Genomic DNA, 23,741 nt, shown 5'->3' on the forward strand with positions numbered 1-23,741 from the left:
TTAGTTTACACTTCAGTTTAGTACCATGCCCCTTATCTACATGCACTCGGTATACAGAAGGGTGGGGCAGGAAGAGAACCTGCTCCGAGGCCTAGCAAAACCTGCCAAAAGGAGGACCAGACAGCGGGCAATCGAGGGGGTTATCCAGCCCGACTGTCTGCCCCTCTTCCGGACTTCATTCACAGCCGGGTATCCCTGGAGAGGGAGCATGCAGTGTCTACTAGCACCATTACGCCTTCCATGCCAGGTGGGCACCGCAGGGTCTGATGTGCTATCGACCCTGTTGATCACATTTTGGTTAGAGATTTTTAAGTTTCAGTTGATCTTTGTTTTCGTCTGGGCAGTGTCCCTATCAGGAGAGGCCCCTGTTAATTTGTCCCTTAATTTGTTTATTTCTTTTAATTGGTTGGAGCTCAAGTGGCTTCTCGTGGGTACACGTGCTATGTCACAGACAATGAATATTACACCACATTTCAATCAAACTTTGAAGCCTGAACACGTTGCCTGAACTCTAAAAGTCTCAGCACCATAGAGGCAGCAGCCAACAATCAAACACTCAAGAGCTGGGCTTCAGCACTGTGGGATATCCTTGCGACCCGAGTATGTGGATCAGGGGAGAGCACAGTCTCCCTTAATGTTCCTGGCAGGAGTCTGTGGCTCCTGGTGTGGCCTGGGGTGAGTGTGCAGAGCAAGCTTTTCCAGGCTCAGTGGACAGCACACAAAGAAGGTGAGACAGGTATGGGTGGGGTTTGCTTGGGGGATTTGAGGGTCCTGGGGTGGAAGCCATATCTGATTGTCCAGGGGGTAATTGATAGCACGTTTGTCGCCTTGCGCACACCCGAGTATCAGGGCGTGCCCTTCATTAACAGGGAGGGATTCCTCTCCCTGAACATGTGGTTCATGCACATGTGCACACGACAACTACGTCCTGGGACAGTCGGAGATCCCCTCAGCAACTGTAACATGATATCGAAGCCCTCCGGCATGGTCGTCAGACTGAGCCACGTCTTGGAGACTACCACTCAAAACATTGACCTGGTGCTGCAGGCTTTCCATTGCAGTCTCCTGCAATGGAATGTGGCCTCGGTGTCACGCATCGTTGGCATCATCTCCTGATCCTTTGAGACTCCGTCAATTGTCTATGCACTCACCGGAATGTCGCTGACATCCCATCCTGAATCTCACGGCCATGTCCTAGCATCTGCATCAGCTCTGAATAACCTTGTGTAGAGGTTCGGCAGCTGACTGTAACTCAGCGGAGTCCTGAGGTCCAGCAGGCCTCCGACTGCTGGCTCCCTTGGATGCTCCTGCTTCTGCCAGAAGCCTATCCACTAATGTCACCAAGGTGCGTCACTCTGCGCTGGTGGATGGTGGGGTGATGGTTGTGATAGCATCAATGGTGGTCTCCTGGGTTTTGGGGCGGAAGACTCTGGATGGCCCGGCTCCATCAGATGGAGATCCTGCGAGAGAATCAACATGTGGTCAGCGAGACGGAAGGATCATTTTATCTGACACAAACTCATGACACATCATCTGGGTGAAGGGGCAGTGCGCCCTCACCTCTGCAGCGCAGGCCAACCACGCTGTCGGTGATTGCTCTCTCCTCAGTTAACCCTGCGATCTCCAGGCATCCCGCCCCCGTCTTGGCCCTTTTCCGCTTATTATGGACTACCTTCCTTGGACAAGGAGAGGGCTTTGTGAGCCACACCCTTGATCCGGGAGGGGGGGGGGGCAGGTGATGTGCGGTCACCACAACTGGACATAAGAGGTTGTGCTGGTGGGTGTCAAGGGATGCTGAGGAACAAGCACGAGGCTCGGATGTGGGGAGGGTTGAGGTGTGTGGTGATTTGTGGGGTGGGGGGATGGGGATTGGATTGGGAATTTGAGGGGTGGCAAGCGTAACTGATGCAGGGGGCCGCAGGGTGGTACGTTTCTTTCCCTTGCAGCGCGGTGGAGGTAGTTTGTCTCCTTCTTATATTGGACGCTGGTCCTCCTGCCGACACTGGCAGCCTCTGCCTCCCCGGCAGTAAGGGAGCGTTTAAAAGCAGCTCCCCCTTGTTAGTGGTGAGAAGCTGAGACGCGAGTCTGGTGAATCAGACAACAAGATAGCCAGTAATAGTGAGAAGCTCCTTGGGGCTAATTTGCCGTTAAATACAGACCACCATCTCGCCCACGCAGCCTCCGAGAAACACCTCACCAATTACGGCCAAAATGACACTTTAGAAATTTTTCTGTTAAATCGCACCCATAGTTTCAGTAAACGTAACTGGTTGGTACACTGCCAATTTCTTTGTTGCCTGTTTTTATTTCACAGTTTGGTTAGTCATGTATCAGAGGGGCATTTTAAATGAATACATCCACAAGTAAGCAAGTGTTTTTGCAGTTTGTTTGTTCTACGCTATATAGAGAATCGGTTTCCTGAACTAGACTGCATTAAATTCAGCACAGATCACAGGCAGACATTGCACAAAGCTGGATAGTCAAGTAGAAATTTGTTCTGGTTAATTCCCAGCTGATGGACTGTGCCAGGGTGGAACCAAAGGAGCAAAAAATACCCATAGCCAAGAATCACAAGGTGGCAAAACCTTGGAAAAGATGTTGGATAGTTTAAAATCCAGTAGACAACATCATAAAACTATCAATTGGATACTCTGAAAGCAGCAGTGCCTCTGTGCCCTATGAACCATTTTAATTTCAGTCAGAAATATGATGACAAATATCACTGTAACATGCACAGGGTATAAATGGCATCTTAAATAATTAGTGAGGCAGTAAACATGAGTGCATGGTATTGGCTGTTCAAAATAACAGGGCAGTTGAACAAAGCAGATCAAGAATTAAAGCTGTGCTGCCCCCCAGTGCCAATTTTCACTCATTACTCACACAAAGATTTTCTTTTAAAGTCATGAGATTTTGTTCACGCTGATTTCATTCCCCTCACTAATAACCCAAATGTTTGGTAAGACAGAATTCCATGAGTTCCCTGGTACCTTAGCTAAGTTGCCTCACATGGTAGCCTGATTGTGTACAAGGATGCTAATCAATCAAAGAGGGAATCAAAATAGATCCTAATTTAGTCCTGAACCATCATCCACATAATCAAGTACACTTCCAGCAAAGGTTGTTTGGATAGTGGAGTTTGCACATTGTGGAACACCAGCCAACTGTAGAGCCCACATCACTCAACATGGATTGGGATTTGAATCTAGGAGCATTGGGATATTGGGTCAGCCTCAAAAGAACTTACGTTGACCCTAAATTAAATATATTTTTAAAAATTGAGTACCCAATTCATTTTTTCTAATTAAGGGGCAATTTAGTGTGGCCAATCCACCTTTTCCACATCTTTTGGCCACACAAACACAGGGAGAATGTAGAAACTCCACACGGGCAGTAACCCAGAGCCGGGATCGAACCTGGGACCTAGGCGCCTGTGAGGCAGCAGTGCTCACCACTGCGCCACCGTGTTGTCCCCCAATACAATTTGAATAGTTACAATATCTTGAAGTGAATGTTTCAAGTATTTAACTTGGATGACTAATAATAGTCCAGTTTACATCAGTTACAGCAGAATCCCCAGTGTGCCCTCAGCGAGATAAACCCACTCCCAAAAGCAGCATCTCACTGAATCACAGCAGCAACCTTGCTCCCAAGCAGTTGGTCACAGTAGTCACACACAACTAAAGCTGAGGGACGTCTCAATGGTGACTACTGAACCCAGCTATGCTGAACATACTGAAGACTATATGCAATGAAGTTAGAAATCAACAATGAAATAAGCAGTAATAATGCCAGTGTCCTCAGTGAGATGCACAAAGCACTGTGAAAAAACGAACTGAGACAACCTGGTAGATGCTACACGAAGGAAAAATCTTCCCATGATGGTTAAAGGGGTAAATGCACCAATAGCATGAAACCAAGCCACATGGACTATGAAGGTTCCAGGTTGATAATCAGTACTCATCGAATTTACAGTGCAGAAGGAGGCCATTCAGCCCATCGAGTCTGCACCAGCTCGTTGAAAGAGCACCCCACCCAAGCCCACATCTCCACCCTATCCCCACAACCCAGTAACCCCACCCAACACGAAGGGCAATTTTGGGCACCAAGGGCAATTTAGCATGGCCAATCCACCTAACCTGCACATCTTTGGACTGTGGGAGGAAACTTGAGCACCCGGAGGAAACTCACGCACACACGGGGAGAACGTTCAGACTTCGCACAGACAGTGACCCAAGCCGGGAATCGAACCTGGGACCCTGAAGCTGTGAAGCAATTGTGCTAACCAGCATGCTACCATGCTGTCCAGAAGGAAGGAATGTACTACTGTTGCCATGGAACAAGGAAAGTCTGCCCCTGTTCATTATCCAGCATTCATCCCATCCTGAAAAGTGCATGTGTGCATAAATCAGGCGAGGGCATGAACAAAGGTGGCTGTGATTCAACTGAAGTCAAATGCCCTGCCATCTCTTACTGCCTCAACTAACATGTGAACGATGGCCACTTATCCTGGAAGACTGCAGGTGCTCATGGTACAATATCCTAACGCAAATTACAACCTCCAGGATACAAGAAAAGAAAAAACTTGTGATGCATATAAATGCCATTCATTACCATGTTAAATAGTACTAAAGCATACAACAGAAACATTCAGGACATTATTGGTCAGCTTCAGTTAACACCACAAGTGAAGCTGATTAGGTAACCCATAAATAGGTTATCCACATAATTAATCACATCACAGTCCTTGACCATAGTGCTACTAATTTCCATCAACATAAACGTTAGTTGGAACTTTTGAGTTTTTCTGAACTTCTTGGACTTCAAAATCCAAAGATTTTTTGTGATTGTACTATCAAGGTTGACAAAGCCAGCAGTTAGCTCTGTTTCTCACACCACAGGTACTGTCGAGGATTTCCAGTACTTTGTTTTTCTGTCAGATTTTCAGCATCCAGTGTTTTACTGTTGTTTTTTCATTTCTTTCTGGTATGTCTATCATGTCAGACATACATTCAGCATCTATTGCATTATGCCCTTGTTCCAACATTCTGGAATAGGAGAACTGATGGACCCATCAGTTGACCATGTACATTGAAACATACAAGATCCTGAGGGGTCTTGACAGGGTGGATATGGAGAGGGTGTTTCCTCTTGTGGGAGAATCTAGAACTGGGGTCTCCAGTTAAAAATAAGGGGTCACCCATTTAAGACAGAGAGGAAGAGAAATCTTTCTGAGGGTTCCCTTTGGAACTCCTATCCTCAAAAGGCAATGGAAGCAAAGTCCATGAATAATTCTATGGCATAGATAAATAGATCTTTGGTAAGCAAGAGAGTGAACAGTTTTCGGGGAATGTGGAGTTGATCAGATCAGTCATTTTATTGAATGAAGGAGCGCCAAGTGTCCTACAGTTGCTCCTAATTCTTTTGTCTGCATATATCATATCCAGTTGGTACATGCATACTTTGATTAGCAATCTGGGCATAAGTATAATCATTAATTGTAGATATAGAAAGAGAACAAATGCACTAAAAAGATTAACCACAAGGATGGATATGGTGTAGTGTTCAATATCATCGGTTATCTGTTTGCATTTTTTTGACTAGCTCAGCTACTGGCATGGTAGCGGTTACTAAGGTTTTTGTTTACTAAAGGGTTTATGTTCCAATCCTACCCTTTTTCACATTGTGTCAGTGAGGTTGTAGCACAATGGTGTGTACATGCTGTGTTCTGAAGAAATCTTTACTTATTTCCAGAATACATGCAGTAGAAATGAAAGCAATTCATGGGGTGAACCAGTGGCATTAATGGTTAATATTCATGCAGATCACAAAATATATATTTATTTCAAATACTTGACTTCACAGAAATGGATTGGTAGCTACTGTTAGACATGTAGTTCATCTGTGTCTTGTATCCACTATATTTACATAATTAATCAAAAGGATTAATACCAGATTCTAGACTACTGAGAGTTTAAGAGCCAGCACCTAATTAGTGGATTTGAAAATAATGGCTCAATAATGTGTCACATTACATAATGCTAAAGTCCTATTTGTTAAAGTCATATCTGATATTGAGGATTGCTTAAATATGGGGTTTCGCTCCAATAATCACTTATTGCCCGTCTACGAATATCTTTGCATTTTTCAAATGGCCTCGCTTCACTTGGACAGATCTATACATTTCTGATGAAGTGGCATGGACTGATAATAGTTGCACAAAGCGCGTCTTTCATCTCCCTACTCTCAGCACACAACCTTGAAGTACTTGAGAGCTATTGGGCCCTTGACTATGCTGTGGCACAATAAAAAGAAAGGTCCCATTAAAAAGTAATACTAACCAAAAGCACCAGAGTTAGTGAACTGGGAATGAAAAAGGGTTAACATTCATACATCACTAGAGCAAAAATGCTTTTATTGACAGTGAGTCTCAGTTCACTATTCAAGGGATGCATCTCCCAACAAGCAGTGGCTAGAACATTGGAAATAATTATCTGTTGTTGGTGTGTGCACGTGTGCCACACAGAAATAGAGAGCAAGAAAGGGGAATATCAAGGAGTTATGGTTTGACCTCATTTATTCAGTTCAAACTATTTTCCTAGCCAAAGGTTCAGTCCAAATTTCCATGTCACCGTCAACATTACAATAGAAACAAATGCATTTTCAAATCTTGATCTTCCCTGTTTTGTAGTCTGTCACCTTAGCATATTGGATTCAGACCAAATAATTGCTGTGACCCTGCCTATAAATATTATACTCCAAACAACAGGGCTTTATGGGAAGCAGCTGAATGTGAAATGTATCCCTCATTTCAGCAATCCTTTAACTTAGGGGTCAAAGGCCTTTGGGAATCAAAAAATGTTCTCTCATTTGAATTTTTCACAGGATTATGTTTAGCCAGGTGCTGAGGGGGGGGTGGGGGGGGGGGGGGGGGAAGGTAGATTGGGGTCAAGGCAAGACCTATCTAAAATTTGTTTTGTACCCATACTGATTAAACAAGTGGAATGATGTGTGCAATCATTTATCCTTCACATCAGATATGAGTCAGTGATAATTAGGTGGTTAGCACGTTCGGTGGACTGGCCATGTTAAATTGCCCCTCAGTGTCCAAAGATGTACCGGTTGGATGGGGTTACTGGGATAGGGTGGGGGAGTGGGCCTAGGTGGGGTGTTCTTTCGAGAGTCAGTGCAGACTCGGTGTGCTGTATGGTCTCCTTCGGCACTGTCAGGATTCTATGATAATGGCACAGATTTTGCATACTATATAGTACAGCAATGGAACTCACCACTGACTCCAAATAAAGCTGTCCACAACGATTTAGTGATCTCTGTGGCATTAGTTTCCCCTTTCACTGACAGCTGTTTAAATCTGCTGCACAGGTAAAGGATAGTGTAGCATGAAGCAGCGGTGATGTCAGTAAGCAGGTAAACAGCCTATCAAACTGAAGTATTTACACACAGAAAACCAGGAAGTTGAAAGTACTTAAAATCCTTGGTTTTAATTTAAATGCTCGACGAGCAAATTAAATTATAATTGGGTTAAGATGCAAGCTTAAAGTAATCAACCTTTTAAAAAATGATGTGGATTTTCTTTTATTATGGAGAAATTTGACATTCCACAAATGTAAAATTAGCTCATCGGGGCCAGAGGTTGTTTAGCCGTAATTATGAAGTAGGCACGCTGTTAAAACCCAATCACACCTCATTCAACAAAGTGCGACATTTTCAATGGTTTTAACAATGAGATTAATAGCATGAGTTTATGTTTTCATCAATTTAATTTTCCATTGTTTGCAGTTTGGGGGTGCCTCAACAGTGCATCTTCTAAGAGGTATAGAATCGATGACAGCAACTTCTGGATTACTGCACTACGCTAGGTCCCCATAAGTTGCCGTCATTCTCAGTGGAGTAATGACGGCAGTCACTGACAGTTTTGCCATCATTACTAAGGTTGGGCAGTACAGTCACAGCCTGCGTGTTAATGAGCTCACTATACATTTAAATAGGTTCCACTTAATAACCAGACTAAAATACTCTTGGAACAACGACGAACATTTAAGAAATAATGAAAAAAAGATAATGGTTCTAGGTGAACTGGTGCACTTCAACACTACCCGTTCAATTTTGAGATCTGGGTTTGAATTCTGCAAGGCAGTTTGGCCTCCTGGTTAACCGATACCATTTGAGTCCACGGTATATGTTTGCATTCAGGATTCGGATTCATAATGTAGCATTCAAATTGAATGCTGATAAAAGTCTAGAGGTGAGTTTAGATGCATTGTTACATAAGTTGCTATGACTGACTCAGGAATGAGGCATTATCATGGAAAACAAAGAGGAATGGACAGGCTCGAGCACAATTATTTGCACAGATCACTAATTGACAAACTGGAATAAGATATAAATTTATAAAGATATCCATGTGATCTTTGAACGAGATTTGGTCAGATCCCAAGACTCTAAGACTCTGCAAATGCATGCTTGGATCAGGACTACATCAGAAGTGAAGGTGTTTGAATCAGTTAGCCTCATATGAGGCTACGGTAGAGGTTTTATTTGGAGTAACCGGCTTTGAATTGGTTACACACAACTGGCTAACTCTTCTGCACTGTACACACAAACAGTCAGGACATAATTCAGGCTAGATATTCAACCAATTCAGGCTAGATATTCAACTGGAACAAGAGCTACTGTTCTAAACAGCTTTCCGTGGTTGTTTTCAGCCCATTGAATTATCAGTGTATTTAGAAATGAAGCATGAAAACTTCTTTATTCTGTAAGATGATGAAACCTGCGGTGAGAACTTATTTCAGATCTATTTTACATTCCCAATGTATATTGTATTAAAGACTATTGCAGTTTTATCCCCAGTGCAAGAGTTAGTGCTCAGTAAAATAGTTCCATCTGCAGCACCAGTATCAGGGGCACACAAGCAATACATGGCACATCGCGTCACAGAACAAAGCACGATTGTGCTTTAATACCAACCTCAGACACTGACAATTAACATCAGAACACCTTTGTCCACAAGGAGCTTGGCTTAAAACAAGTTATCTGTTTATCTTCCACACCGTATCAGTATGGGTGGATATGGGTTGAAATTCACCACAAACCAAATGACCCCATGACAAGCCGTAGCTTTCAAAACATACAGGATCAAAATTTTACATTGCCAAAGCCAGCAGAAATATCCCTTGGGTATACGACAGATCTTTGGTTGGGGCGGGGGGGGGAAGAAGAGATGTGGGATTATTTAATGGTGGATTTTATTTAATCGCTTTATTTATTGCACTTTATAATAGGCCACTCAAAGCATTATATAAATTTCCAGAGTAGCTTGACACGTTGAAAGTGGTGTTCCCCAGGGCTCAGTGTTGGGACCCTTGTTTTTTCTGATTTATATAAACGATTTAGAGATGGGGCGTTGAGGGCAAAATCTTCAAATTTGCAGAGGATACTAAGATAGGGAGAATAATGAATTGTGAGGATGACGCTGAGCAACTTCAGAGAGACATCGAGAAGTTGGCCAAATGGGCAGACACCTGGCAAATGAATTTCAGTGCAGAGAAGTGTACGGTAATGCATTTTGGGAGAAGAAACATGGAAACATGGGCAGCACGGTAGCATAGTGGCTAGCACAATTGCTTCACAGCTCCAGGATCCCAGGTTCGATTCCCGGCTTGGGTCATTGTCTGTGCGAAGTCTGCACGTTCTCCCCTGTGTGCGTGGGTTTCCTCCGGGTGCTCCGGTTCCATCCCACAGGCCAAAGATGTGCAGGTTAGGTGGATTGGTCATGCTAAATTGCCCTTAGTATCTAAAATTTCCCTTAATGTTGGGTGGGGTTACTGGTTTAAGGGGATGGGTGGAAGCGTGGGCTTGGGTAAGGTGCTCTTTTCAAGAGCCAGTGCAGACACGATGGGCCGAATGGCCTCCTTCTGCACTATGATTCTATGAATACAGGCTCATGGTACAACTTGTGGGGAGTACAGGAGCAGAGGGACTTCGGGGTTTTCAAGTGCATAATTCTCTGAAGGTGGCCAGACAAGTTCAAACAGTTGTTATAAAGACATGAACTGGCTCTGATGGACTGGGAAATATTACTGAAAGAAAGGACAGCGGACAGGCAATCAAGGAACGAATGAATAGATGAACGTCAAAAGTTGCTTATTCCTATTTGGCACAAGAGTAGAAGGGCAACTGTGGCAAAACCATGGCTTACAAGGGAAATTAGAGATCGTATTAGATTCAAAGAAGAGGCATACAAATTAGCAAGAAAAAGCTGTAGACCCGAGGATTGGGAACAATTTATAATTCAGCAAAGGTGGATCAAGGGATTGATTAAGAAGGGCAAAATACAACATGAAAGTAAACTAGCGGGGAACATAAAAATGGACTGTAGGTATGTAAAGAGAAAAAGATGGATAAAAACTGATGTAGATCCCTTAGTCAGAAACAGGGGGATTCATAACGGGGAACAAAGAAATGGCTGAGAAACTAAATTGTATTTTTTGTTCTCTAAATTTAGAGTACCCAATTCATTTTTTCCAATTGAGGGACAATTTAGCATGGCCAATCCACCTACCCTGCACATGTATGGGTTGTGGGGGCGAAACCCACGCAAACGCGGGGAGAATGTGCAAACTCCACACGGACAGTGACCCAGAGCCGGGATCAAACCTGGGACCTCGGTGCCGTGATGCAGCTGTGCTAACCCACTGCGCCGCCGTGCTGCCCTACTAAATTTGTATTTTGCTTGTGTGTTCACAAAGGAAGACATGAATAATGTACCGGAAGTCTGAGTAACACAAGCTTTAGTGAGGAGCTAGGGGAAATTAATATTAGTAGATAAATGGTTTGGGGGAACTTAATGGGATTGAAAGCAGATAAATATACAGGGCCTGATTGATGATCTTCACCCTACAACACTAAAGGCCCTAGAAATAGTAGATCCATTGGTGGACATTTTCAAAAATGTTTTGGAATCTGGAATGGTTCCTACAGATTGGATGGTAGCTAATGTAACCCCGCTATTCAAACGGGAGGTAGAGAGAAAACGGAACTATAGACCAGTGAGCCTTATGTCGGTAGGAGGGAAGTTGCTAGAGTCCATTATCAAGCATTTCATAGCACAGCATTTGAAAAGCAGTGGTATAATCAGACAAAGTCAGCATGAATTTACGAAAGGGAAATCATGCTTGACAAATCTACTGGAATTCTTTGAAGATGTAGCTAGTAGAGTTGACCAGGGAGACCCGGTGGATGTGATTTATTTAGACTTCCAGAAGGCTTTCAACAAGATCTCACACAGCAGATTACTTTGTAAAGTTAAAGCACATGGGATTGCGGATAGTGTCTTGAGATGGATAGAAAGCTGGTTTAGCAGACAGGAAGCAAAAAGTTGGAATAAATGGGTCTCTTCCTGATTGGCAGGCAATGGCTGGTGGGGTACCGCAGGGATCTGTCCTAGAATGCCACCTGTTCACATTTTATATTAATGGTTTGGACGACAGGACTAGATGTATTATCTCCAAATTTGAAAAGCTGGGTGGAGGGTGAGCTGTGAGGAAGATGCTTCAGCGGGATTTGGACAGGCTGGGTGAATGGACATATGCAGTATAATGTAGCTAAGTGTGAGGTTATCCACTTTGGTAGCAAAAATAGGAAGGCAGATTATTCTTTGAATGGATGTAAATTGTGAGGTGGATACTCAGCGAGATCTTGTTGCCGTCATGCATCAGTCGCAGTAAGCGTGCAGGTACAGCAGGCTGTAAAGAAGGCAAATGGTATGTTGGCCTTCATAACGAGAGGATTTGAGTATAGGAAAATAAATGTTCTACTGTAATTGTGTAGGACATTGGTGAGGCCACATCAAGAATTTTGGTGTCCTTATCTGAGGAAGGATGTTTTCGCTATGGAGGGAGCGCAGCGAAGGTTTAGCAGGCTGATTCCTGGGATGGCAGGACTGTCATACGAGGAGAGACTAAGTTGGTTAGGATTTTATTCAAACTTTCACCTTGTTGGTCAAGTGGCATGATTCCCACTTGGGGAATTCACAAAACTCACCTATCGCTCCAAACATTATATGTTTCTGCTCAAACACACAACCTCATCCTTCACATTAATGGCAAGTAGCACTATTAGGCCATTGTTTAAGTTGTATGTATGCGTATTATAATTTGTACAGTGTTTGGGCATTAAAGGCATGAAAATATTTACCCTGTTTGCCGACAGTTCAGGAAAGGGGTACGCAACATGTACATGTTTAGGTGTAGAAGATAGAGCTTGAACATTTCTAAATAGAACCTTCCCCGAGTGACTCACTAATCAAAGAATGCACAAAGTGGTGTGACATAAAGCCACAAGGAAGACCCAGATTTGATCTCCAGTCTGTACTACGTTAACTTGACAATATTGGGTAATATTGAGATAAAACTTGACAATTATTTCTGGGATTGTTTTGGACTGGGGAGAGGACAGAAGCAACTTTCATATCAGCTTCACTCATTTCATAACATTCTTGCTTCTAGGGTAGAAGAATGTGGATATCAGCTTGCACCAGGATTTGAGATCTTGATCTATGAAGAATGCTACATTATTGGAGACGCTGTCCTTTAACTAAGATGCTATACGGTGGTATAGACGAATTAATACAAATATCAACTTAATCACTACTGCAGTTCCAGATCACTAGTCATCTTTTACCACACAAGAATAGCCATTGAGCCAAGGTAACTGGAGAACTTCAACATAACACTGCCTTCAGGAGAAAGATATCTTCCGAATAAGCAAATTCTACTGCAGTCATTTAATCATTCCCTAAAATCTGGCATGCACTAAATATTTGACAACGGATTCCTCAGTTTACAAAAGATGAAGTAGTGAGCATAAAAGCAGACAACTCTACTACATGAATATGTTTGCACTTTGAACTTTATGACTGCTATGAAAAATAAAAAAGGGGAATTCTTCAAGGCAATAAAGCCTTCACTTAGAACAAAAACAGGAATATTTATATAATAACATTTGAAATCTTTACCTCTCTAAACACTCTCCTCACCAAATACTGAAACCTCTTGGCACACATGTAGAACAGACTAACAATGAAATAATGCTAAAGGAGGTCATCCCTGTGCCATCGACCCACATCCAATTGGTACTGGACATACCCAGCTGATACACGTGCTCCTCCTTTAGCACAGTCTGGATCTGGATATAAGTAGTTAAGTGTCAGCTGTGATTAAGTGTTAGTGCTCTCATCTGAGTCAGTGGGTTTTGGTTTCAAGTCCCACTCCTGGCATGAGCACGAAGTCTAGACTGGAATTCGAGGTCAGTATTGAGGGAGGGTTCACTGTCGAGTTGTCGTTTTTCAGATACATTGCTAAACCGAGGTTCCCATCTGTCCTCTAAGGTGGATGTAACAGATCTCATGGCATAAAGATCTTACGGAGGAGTAAGGCAGTGCGCCCCAATGTCCTGGTCAACAGTTATCGCTCAACTAAAAGGATGACCACACTGCAATTTATGAGGGAGCTTGCTGTGCATAAATTGACTGCTTGGTTTCCTACATTTCAACAGTGACCACACTTCAAAAAGTGTTTTAATCTGTTGCGCAGCATTCTGAAAGTCTATAGAAATGCAAGTCTTTCTTTCAAGTCCCAGGGATTACTGAACCCAACTTGATTGAGAAATAAAACACACTGACAGTAATCAGCAGCATGTTTAAACCACAATCTCCAGATTGCAGAATAGATTTTAGGTAGCATTGGGTCTGTCTTATGAACTACTGTGCACTAACCGTCTGGGATTGGTTGTAAGTGTGATGAAATGAAACAAAATGAAAATGAAAATCACTTATTGTCACAAGTAGGCTTCAAATTAAGTTACTGTGAAAAGCCCCTAGTCGCCACATTCCGGTGCCTGCTCGGGGAGGCTGGTACGGGAATTGAACCGTGCTGCTGGCCTGTCTTGGTCTGCTTTAAAAGCCAGCGATTTAGCCCAGTGTGCTAAACCAGCCCCTGCGTGTATGTACTGAAAGGCCTTTTTGTCAAGGTATGTTTTTCATGCGCTCAAGCAGCAAGATTTAATTTCTCTGGCAGAGATTCTGGGAGCAAACATACGTGCATTTGCAACTGGTGAAATGGCGATCCACAAAACTTCAAAACCACTTTAATCACAGTTTGTCCCCCCAAAGAAACACATTACAACGGTGAGCATCCCACTAAACGTTATAATATTAGCACCTCAAATGAGGGGACACATGACATGATACACGGAATTATCTGGAACAGAAGAGGCACCACAGAATTAAGGATAAATATGTGCGATATGTTTTAACAGTACAAATGTTTTGCTACTCTCTGCATGAGACGAGAAATGAGGTTTTAAGGAGACTTTTGACTCATTGTCATAGCCTATTTAAGCACTGGTGTGCTGGATTGTTGACAATGTCAGATGTACATACTCATTTAAATTGCTAGGCTCAGTACACAGTAGAGCTTTGCTGTACATACCTCGAAGAATGCGCTCCTCGTGGCATCGAAGAAAGTCCCAGATTCGAACTGTGCCGTCGTCGGAACATGTGGCAAATTTATTATCCGTAGGTGAGAAACTGTTACATGAAGACACACAGTAGGGGAAAGAGATCAGCATTTAACAGGAGCCGAATTGAGCCCAATCTGGAGCATCCTCGCCTAAGCGTTCTGTACAAATGGGCTCCAGAAGTTAACTAGAATAACCACAATGTTTTACATTGGAACCTCAATTATCCGCCAATGTGGGACAGGATTTTCCCCCAGCAGGAAATAGAAATTGGCAGACAATCGAAAGTCCCCTTATACTTAGTTTGATATCAAGTTTTTTTAAACTTTCAACTGATTTTAGATTAATGAGGATTAATTAATTGCGTGTGCAAGTAAGATCCACAATTTTTTAATTTAAACACGAGTATCCTGAAATAAACACCAGCACATAAACTCCTGCTGAGCATCCAGACACAAAGCACAGACTCCTACTGGGTTCTCAGACAAAAAGCCTTGACTCACATTGTGTTCCCAGGCTCAAAGTCTAACATTGGAATAGTACATTCTATCAGGTATTAGTCATTCTATACCTATTAATTCTCTAGGGTCAAGAATCCAGGTGGTGCAAAAATTCTATTTTTAAGAACATTTCACCATATTTTAATTGCAAAATTATATAAACTAGGAAGCCCATGAAATTTATAATTGGTTATAATTGAGTGTCCAATGGCAGGCATGCCTATAATCGAGGTTCCACTATGTTAAATAGAAAATACTTGAGCTGTTGAGCATCCTGCTGCCAAAGCTACTGCACACACTGCCATTTCTGGAGTTACCAACTAGATGAAGAAACAGTGACTACACCATTTAAAGGTCGGCATGGCAGCTGTACTATATACTGCTCTTTGGAGTCCATATGCAAATGCTATCCTGAATGGCAGTAACATTAAATAGCTCCACCTATCTTCCTGTTAACACTTGCTACAAAGCACTTTTTACATAGCATTAATCCCCAGTTACATCATTCACAGAAGCAGGGATGAGAGGGAAGTTATAAAAGAATACTACATGTTGGAATGCAGAAATGGCATTGGGGAACAAGGTATGGGGAACAGGCCACTTGATCTCATTGTAAAAAAAAAAAAATGTCACTTGTGTATTTTAAAATCAGATAACCATAGTAGCGCCCGTTCCAAATGATTTTCTGATCCGAGAAGTGAAAGGTATCTGCAAATGTGAAATTTAAAAGTGCAAGTGTCACATTGCAAATATTTGACATTCAAAAGGTGCAGTTCGATCAACCACACTTGGTGCAGCACCTCAGAGCATAATCAGGACATAGACTGGCACTAACCTGGCACTGCAGATTTTAAAGCAGTTGGAAACAGAACCCTCCCCATGGATCCTTGGAAAATACTAAATACTAAATACTTCAACTAAATACTAACTGGATCATTTTGGCTCCATTTTCCAAATGGAAAGGCTTTAGAAAGATCTAATGCTATAATGTAGTCAGCCAAGACACTGAAAAAAAACCTGTGACATCACTTTCTCAATGTAATGGAAACCCAGATGAAATGGGATAATTATATATATTTTTTAAAAACAGCTCTCTCCCTGCAAATGAATTCAAAGTGCGCGATAAGCAAGAGTTACAATCTGCAAAACCCGCCAATTTTGATGCTGGAAATATTCAAATGATTTTAAAATTTAATTTCTTTTTGAAGTTCTTCAATATTGTTTGCCACTAGATGTAGCTGAATGCCAGTGATCGTATTTATTTTTAATCCCTGCACAGATCACCACCATTGGGACTTCGCTGACCATTTTACTTCGGTGTTGAAACTGGCTTTATTTCTGAAGTTTTAACCTTTATTCAGTTTTAGAAAAAAGGAAATACTTTATTTAAAAATGTAAAATCTTACTTTACAAAGAACTCATAAAAGGAATACTTGTATACATTAGCACTGCAGCAAAGCTCTGAGCAGTACAGCATACGGTCAACATCCACATTTCTCAAAAATGGCAACTTATCAATACCACACCATAGTTCTAGAGCAGACAATGTGGCACTTTGTGTAAAAGAGGAAACAAATGAAAATATTGAGCATAAAATGTGAAGCATTGCTCCCAGGGTCTCATAGAAACCATGCACACCTTCACATAGAATACATTGAAATGACAATATAATTATACCAATCCCTATGGAAAACTGCATAGCATTAATCCACCTGGCCTCTCTAATCGCCTCCTTGTGAGCTTGGAACATCTTCACATTGTTCATGTTGGACTGCCAATACTTCACATATCCACCGTGGTCAGCTGTCAGCATCCACATGTCATTATGAGACCAAGTCATGGCTCGAACTGGACTGTCATGAGCCTGTGAGAAACAAATGGTTACATTCTCAGGGGGATATTAGTTTCCATTTCACATGAAAGTTTCATGTATAAACTCTTTTTTTAACCAAAGCATTAGTTCAGATGCTTGTTTTGGGGAATATTTTTGTATCCCCAACACCTCCTAACCCAGGATAACCAACACACGAAGGACTTTGGTTGCTCAGTATAATGGAGTCCACAATCCTACAACTTCCACTCCAGAGGTGTTTACAGATGACAAAATCGCAGCAAGGTAAATCGGACTGTTGCTCCTGGAAAGGGCACCCTCATCCAGATCAACAGTGGTCATGGTAAAACTGACAAGAGCAGCCTACAAATCTGTCAGTGGTAGCAATGGTGTAACAACACATAATGATAATAATCTTTATTAATGTCACAAGTAGGCTTACATTAACACTGCAATGAAGTTACTGTGAAAATTGTGAGGAGCAGAGAGTCGGTACCTCATGCAACTACTGCACATTAGCCCAGATCAATGACATCAAATCCCAGGAACTGTCTGGGAATCTTTTGAGTCACCTGTATTAACTTTACAGGCTGCAGTCTGGAGGGAAAGGAAGTTCAATGCTTATACACGGAATGAGTTCCGATGAAAGAGACAGACTGGAGATTACCATGAGAAATCTACCAACTGAGGTTGGGTCTCCAAATATTACATAAGAAATACCCAAAGGTGGCATAAGATGCATGAGCAAGTAAATCATTACTAAGAAGCACTTCTGGAACTCAATACATAACATTCCATATCCTGGAACTCACCCCAACCGGGTAATTGCAAAAATAAGAATTCAGCTCAACACAGAACTAAATTAAGGATGAATATCTATAGTATGCAGTGGAATGTGAGTAATTGAATACATAAAAATACTGGGGTAGATATATTACTGAACAGAATTGGGAATTGCACAGTTCTGATTAGAAAGTGTTGGGGAGAAGAAAAATGACGAACGAAGAAATCCTGAATCAAATGAAGGAAATATAAATAACTGCATTTACTGATAGCAATTGGGAAGGTTTGACACAGAGTACACTCAGTCAACATTGTAGACCTGCAACATACATGCACCGCAACACAAGACAGAAAAGATGATTTGTGTCTACAAATCCCCAGATTGCAGGCTCTCAATCTCAGCCTGGGCTACCAATAGGATGCACCAGGGTAGTTCACAGCACCAAGATGGCGCCAGAGCGTGGTGACTCTTTGCGAGCTCTCTCCCACAGATCCTCTTCCTACATCTCTTATAACTGCACTAACCTTTTTAAACTTAATTCTAAAACTTACACCATCTCTAAACTTTCTCTTTTATGTTCCCTTACACTCTGTTTGCTTCATCCGGTGCCTGTGTCTATGTGTTTACATTGTGTATTTACCTATGTCCTATGTTTTTTTCATGCATGGAACGATCTATCTGGACTGAACGCAGAATACTTTTCACTGTACCTCGGTACACGCGACAATAAATAAAAATTAAAGCATCTTCAAAGAGCAACAGGGAAAACTGGGATGAGGAATCTCTCTGCCCTGCTTACATGAATGGAGGGGAAACAATTTTGGTAGCCTTGATAATAGGCTTGAGATGAGCTGCCCAACTGTGGTCAGGATGACACGTTTGAGATGGATGGGAAGAGAGAAACTTCAGGAAGTGGGAAAACTTACAAGTCATCACAGTATCAAGAGCAGTGTTACTGTAGCTACTGAGGAATATAGCCTAGAAGCCCAATTACACACCACCAACAGGATACCTCCTGAAGCAAGGAAATGAAAAGTCTCGCCCACATCTATCCCAAATGGATGAGTATTTGTGCCATCAGTTTACCAATATAATCACATCTGTCAGTTATCCTGGTGACATCAGTTGTTTGGTGTTAGAGATTTATGGCGACAACACAATTGCTGTAACAGGACAAACTATATTCTCTCTGCCCCATCCCATTTGGCATTGTACTGGAGACTCTCATACCTGTAAAATAGTTTCAAAGTTAAACGTGAGCCCATTCCAGAGAGTGAACTCGCCACTTGAAGCCCCGGTGACTAACCGCCTTCCTTCAGGAGTCCACTAAAAATAGAACAAAAACAATTATTCAGATATTCAAACATGTTCAATACTCTCAGCGCAACAAAATGTTTACAGCCATCTCTCTGATGCATTGCACCAACAAGAGGCATCGCAGTTCAAGGATTACAAACATATTTTGTATATATAGCTTTTCTTGAGGCTGTTAAACGTTATTCTTGGGAATCGGGTAAATTTTGTGTCACTGCTATGGCAGCACATCCAACAGTTTGCATTTATATGGTACCTTTAAGACAGTAAAAGTGCGTCAACGCCAATCATGTAGTAGTTTACACAATGACCAACCCATGTGTGCACATTCCCACTGTTGCTTCTTCAGGGGTGTTTTGCACACAACAAGTTGTGGTTGCTTGAACTGCAAATGATAGTTCAGCAGCCAGTTTGGGGCAAAGGTTTTTTTGTGCCTATATTGGTTAATACCAGGTGCAAAGGACAAAAGGCACTAAAAAAAAGCAATGATTGATAAGTGCAATTAATGTCAATGCAGCGAATAAATAACCAAGATAAAGCGAATAATAGGAAGTAAATTACAATTACATACAAGTTATGTTGAACTTATGCAAGGCATTAGTGAAATCATGAGCATACAAATGTATCTTAACTGTGAGCAGTGGTATAGAAACAGTGGAAAAGATTGAGACAGTAATAAAGATAGTTTCCAGGTATACTAAGTGGCAAGAGCAGATTAATCAATTTTAATTGGAATATATGTTTGGGGGGTGGAGGGAAAACGACATTGAATGGAAGATGCTTTTCCCCCATATCTTTCACATTGCCAATGTCGTATTCCAGTTCCACTGCAACATTTTTGAATCAGAATATACAACCAAACGTGACTCAAGTCCACCCATTCCTTCATTATAATGTAAGCACCGGGGCCTTGGTCAGTAAATGTTTCTTAGTCCCAAGTAGTGGGAAGTACAGCTGACAGACTCTTAAAAAGTGATTTCATTCCAATTTAACAAACCAGTTTGGGACAAGGCCCGAAGATTTACAATGTATTATCTATTTTAGTTTAATTCTTACTCACATTCTTTTGAGTACTTACCCTGACAACGAACACCGGACACTTGACTTTATTGGTTGAGGTTCTTACAAATTTTGTTGTTACAGCATTCATAGGATTTTGTAGCATTCCCATAGGTGGCACCAACTGGAAGACATTAAGGACACCATCAGGACCAGAGATGAATGGCAAAACTATCAGCGTATGTTACATGACTAGACCAACTAACCGCAGAGACATGAATAGAACCAAACAATGGTACAGGTCAGAAGAAAGTCGGTTAACCAGCAGCAAGAAGCCAGTCAACCCAGCATCATAAGCCAGACTTCACGGGCGGCACTGTGGCGCACTGGTTAGCATTGCTGCCTCACACCGCTGAGGACCGGGTTCGATCCTGGCCCCGGGTCACTGTCCGTGTGGAGTTTGCACATTCTCCCCATGTCTGCATGGGTCTCACCCCCACAACCCCAAAGATGTGCAGGGTAGATGGATTGACCTCACTAAATTGCCCCTCAATTCGAAAAAAAAAATGTATTGGGTACTCTAAATTTATAATTTAAAAAAAGTGGGCTGCTTTGCCCTGGATGGTGTTGAGCTTCTTGAGTTTTGTTGGAGCTGTACTCATCCAAGCAAGTATTCCATCACTCTCAACTTGTGCCAAGGGGAGTCAAGGGGTGAGTCACTTGGCATAGGGTATCCAGTTTTTTTTTTACCCGTGACCTGTTCTTGTAACCACAGTATGTGCGCGGCTGGTCCAGTAAAGCTTCTAGTCTATGGTAACCCCTTGGATGTCGATGGTGGGAGAATGTGACGATGGCACATGCATTAAATTTCATGGGGAGGTAGCGGGATTATCTTTTACTAGCAACGGTCATTACGTGGCAATAGCTTAGCATGAACATTAATGCTCACTGATTAGCCCAAGCCTGAATATTATCTAGGTCTTGCTGCTTATGGGTAAGGACTGCTTAAATATCCGAGGAGTTGCAAATGGAACTAAACACTGCAACCATCAGGTAAATATCTCCACTTCTGACTTTACATTGAAGTAAAGCAGCTAAAGATGTTTGGGCCTAGGACAGTGCCTTGAAGAATTTTTGCACAGATATCCTAGGCTAATTGGGGCACACGTCTTCAACACCACAGTCAGGATATCTGGGTCCATAGCTTTTGCTGTAGCCAACGTGCTAAGCCATTTCTTGGAGTGAATCGAATTTGCTTAAGATGGGTCCAGTGATCCTGCAGACCTCGGGCGGGGATGGATCATCTATTAGTGACTTAATGGCTGAAGGTAGTTCTAAATGCTTCAGCCTCGTCTTTTGCACTTAATCGCTGATCACTGGCAGCGGCGATGCTCATAGAGCCTCCTCATTTTAATTGTGTCCTGATACGATCCCAGTTGATTTTATAACTGGACAGGAAGATCCCAGAATGGAATCCTGGTTCTAAAGACTGCAGTTATTACTTTTTTATGAAAAAGAAAAGGTGGAGGAAGAGTCACAGGACTGCTAATTAGTTTTAACAAGAAAAAAAATTACTAAACGAGAAAAGTTGGATTATTACACAGTACTTCCACCTTAGCTTAACAAATATACACAGGTCTTAAGATAAAACATGGATTACAAAGTACACCTTAAGCCACAATGGTCTCATTAACCCAGCAAGTCCCTTTTGAGTACACAAGATGACTCTGTTCAAATGCACACACTCCGCTCTAAAGTTAGCATCTGTGGATTACTCCTTAGAATCCCCCCCAGACAATTGTCACATGACAATTTCCATAATCCACTCCAAACAAAAATGCTAGAAAATCTTCTTTCACACTTTTGCTTTGCCCTTGGTGTTTTGTATTCCAGGCCAGAATTTCAAAAGAACATCTTTAAACAAAATTTCCACTCCACTTTTAAAAGGGATTCCAGTCCAGGATTTTACACCAGTCCCTTTAGGATTTCTTTGTCTTGACTGCTTATAAACTGTTAGAATTGCTTTAACTTATCGCTTCTCGGCCTTTTGGCTAAGATCAAGTGTCTGTAGATTGAGCCTTTGGTTCAGATCTGGTATGTCTCTCTTGTGGGGACCATGAATTGGATTCGATTTGAATTAGTTTTTTGGAGCAGGCGAGGACCTGGATTAGGGGTTCGCCCGCGACCCACACTCTGAGCCCTGGCTTTGTAACTCAGAAAAGGTTTTTAAAAAAAAAAAAGAATTGCTTTAACTTTTGATTCTCAGACAGTAATAAACCAGCATCAACATTTCATTTACCTCTAGTCTGCTGCCCTACTTTAAATATAGTTAACGCAATTATGGCTTTAATTCAGAACACTGTTTACTCTTCCTTGAATTCGGAACAATGCTTTGGTCTCTGTTCTATTAACTCCAGTCATCTTAAACATTCTTTCTGTCCCAATTTCCTGGTTATCTGGACTGTAACTTATTCCTGGTGAAATTTGCATCTTTGCAACTCCCTTGTCCCATCTAGTTTCTCCTGGTAAAGTTGAAAGAGGCTCACTTCCTGGTGTCCTGTCTCCAACTTCCAGCAAATGCAGCTAAAATTAAAGCTTGGAAGGATTTTTTATCCTTACAAGGGCCTTCAGTTGCTAATTGATGGTTCTCTTTATTCTTCCCGCCATAACCCTTTCCAAGCACAATAGAATCACAGTTGGAACTTAACAAACCCCATACATACACCCATCTTTGCCCCCATTATGAATTTAACTATAGGTTTTACCCTTCCAGGCACACAAACATTAAATTAAACACACTTAAGACTATACCTTATTTCTAATGTTACCAATACAAACACCTTTCTTTCCTAACACCTCCCCCTTTGAAATAAATCTTCATAATTATGAAGATTTATTTCCACTGGTGTTAAATCCACTTTACACAAACATATCACAAATATCTAACCACAACTTATCACATCATACATGTATAGTTTTCTTAATTGACAATTACAAGTATCATATTATATAATTATAAGTAATTGCACAAAAAAGATAACTTTAACAGCATCATCAGAATCTGTACATGGGAACATTATCATTCATCAAATCTCGTGTCTTTTTTCCTTCCGATTTCCAGTTTTCAACTCAGAAAAGAAAGTTTAATTTAAGTCTATAGTGCAATTGTGTTTTTGTCACTTGTAGGGATAGTTCCATTCTCAAACCCACTTCCCAAATTCACGTTGTAAATTTGCACTTCGATATAATAGTCAAAATGTCATTTTTGTTCATTAACATCTCTTGTTGTCAAAATCTCTTTTAGCTGTTCCAAATATGTTGTTAACATGCTTCTCTTCACTCAGAATAGTATTGTACTCTTGCTTTGTTTGTTCCTTGAACTTGTGTTGTAGTTTCTCCCAGTTCCATTTCAAACAAATTCTTTTCAATTCCGTTGGAGTCATATAAATTACTTTCTCTCCCTGAAGTTTCATAGTTCGTTCTAATCCTTCAACCATTTTGCACATGTTCTGAACTATCTCAGTCCAGTTATTAGCAGAGTTTGAATGGTCTTTGGCAAATTGTTCACTTGCCTTTCTTCCAACTACTACATCTTGTGTAGTATCACAAAGAACAAACAAAGAACAAAGAACAAAGAACAATGTACAGCACAGGAACAGGCCCTTCGGCCCTCCAAGCCCGTGCCGACCATGCTGCCCGACTAAACTACAATCTTCTACACTTCCTGGGTCCGTATCCCTCTATTCCCATCCTATTCATGTATTTGTCAAGATGC

General features: G+C 41.7%; 1 protein-coding gene across 4 annotated transcripts in view; it reads right to left on the minus strand.

Moving 5' to 3' along the window:
• wdr33 (WD repeat domain 33) overlaps window positions 1-23,741 on the minus strand; it is a 178,254-nt gene that overhangs the window by 87,967 nt on the left and 66,546 nt on the right. For all 4 annotated transcript variants that reach the window (XM_072474881.1, XM_072474878.1, XM_072474879.1 and 1 more), the window contains 4 exons: window positions 20,046-20,150; window positions 18,884-18,979; window positions 16,751-16,902; window positions 14,511-14,608 (listed from right to left, as the gene is read on the minus strand). In XM_072474881.1, the coding sequence (XP_072330982.1) occupies window positions 14,511-14,608; window positions 16,751-16,902; window positions 18,884-18,979; window positions 20,046-20,150 (451 nt within the window). The remainder of the gene's footprint in view (window positions 1-14,510; window positions 14,609-16,750; window positions 16,903-18,883; window positions 18,980-20,045; window positions 20,151-23,741) is intronic.

This window comes from Scyliorhinus torazame, chromosome 14 (genome assembly GCF_047496885.1).
Source record: "Scyliorhinus torazame isolate Kashiwa2021f chromosome 14, sScyTor2.1, whole genome shotgun sequence".
NCBI classification, from domain to species: domain Eukaryota; kingdom Metazoa; phylum Chordata; class Chondrichthyes; order Carcharhiniformes; family Scyliorhinidae; genus Scyliorhinus; species Scyliorhinus torazame.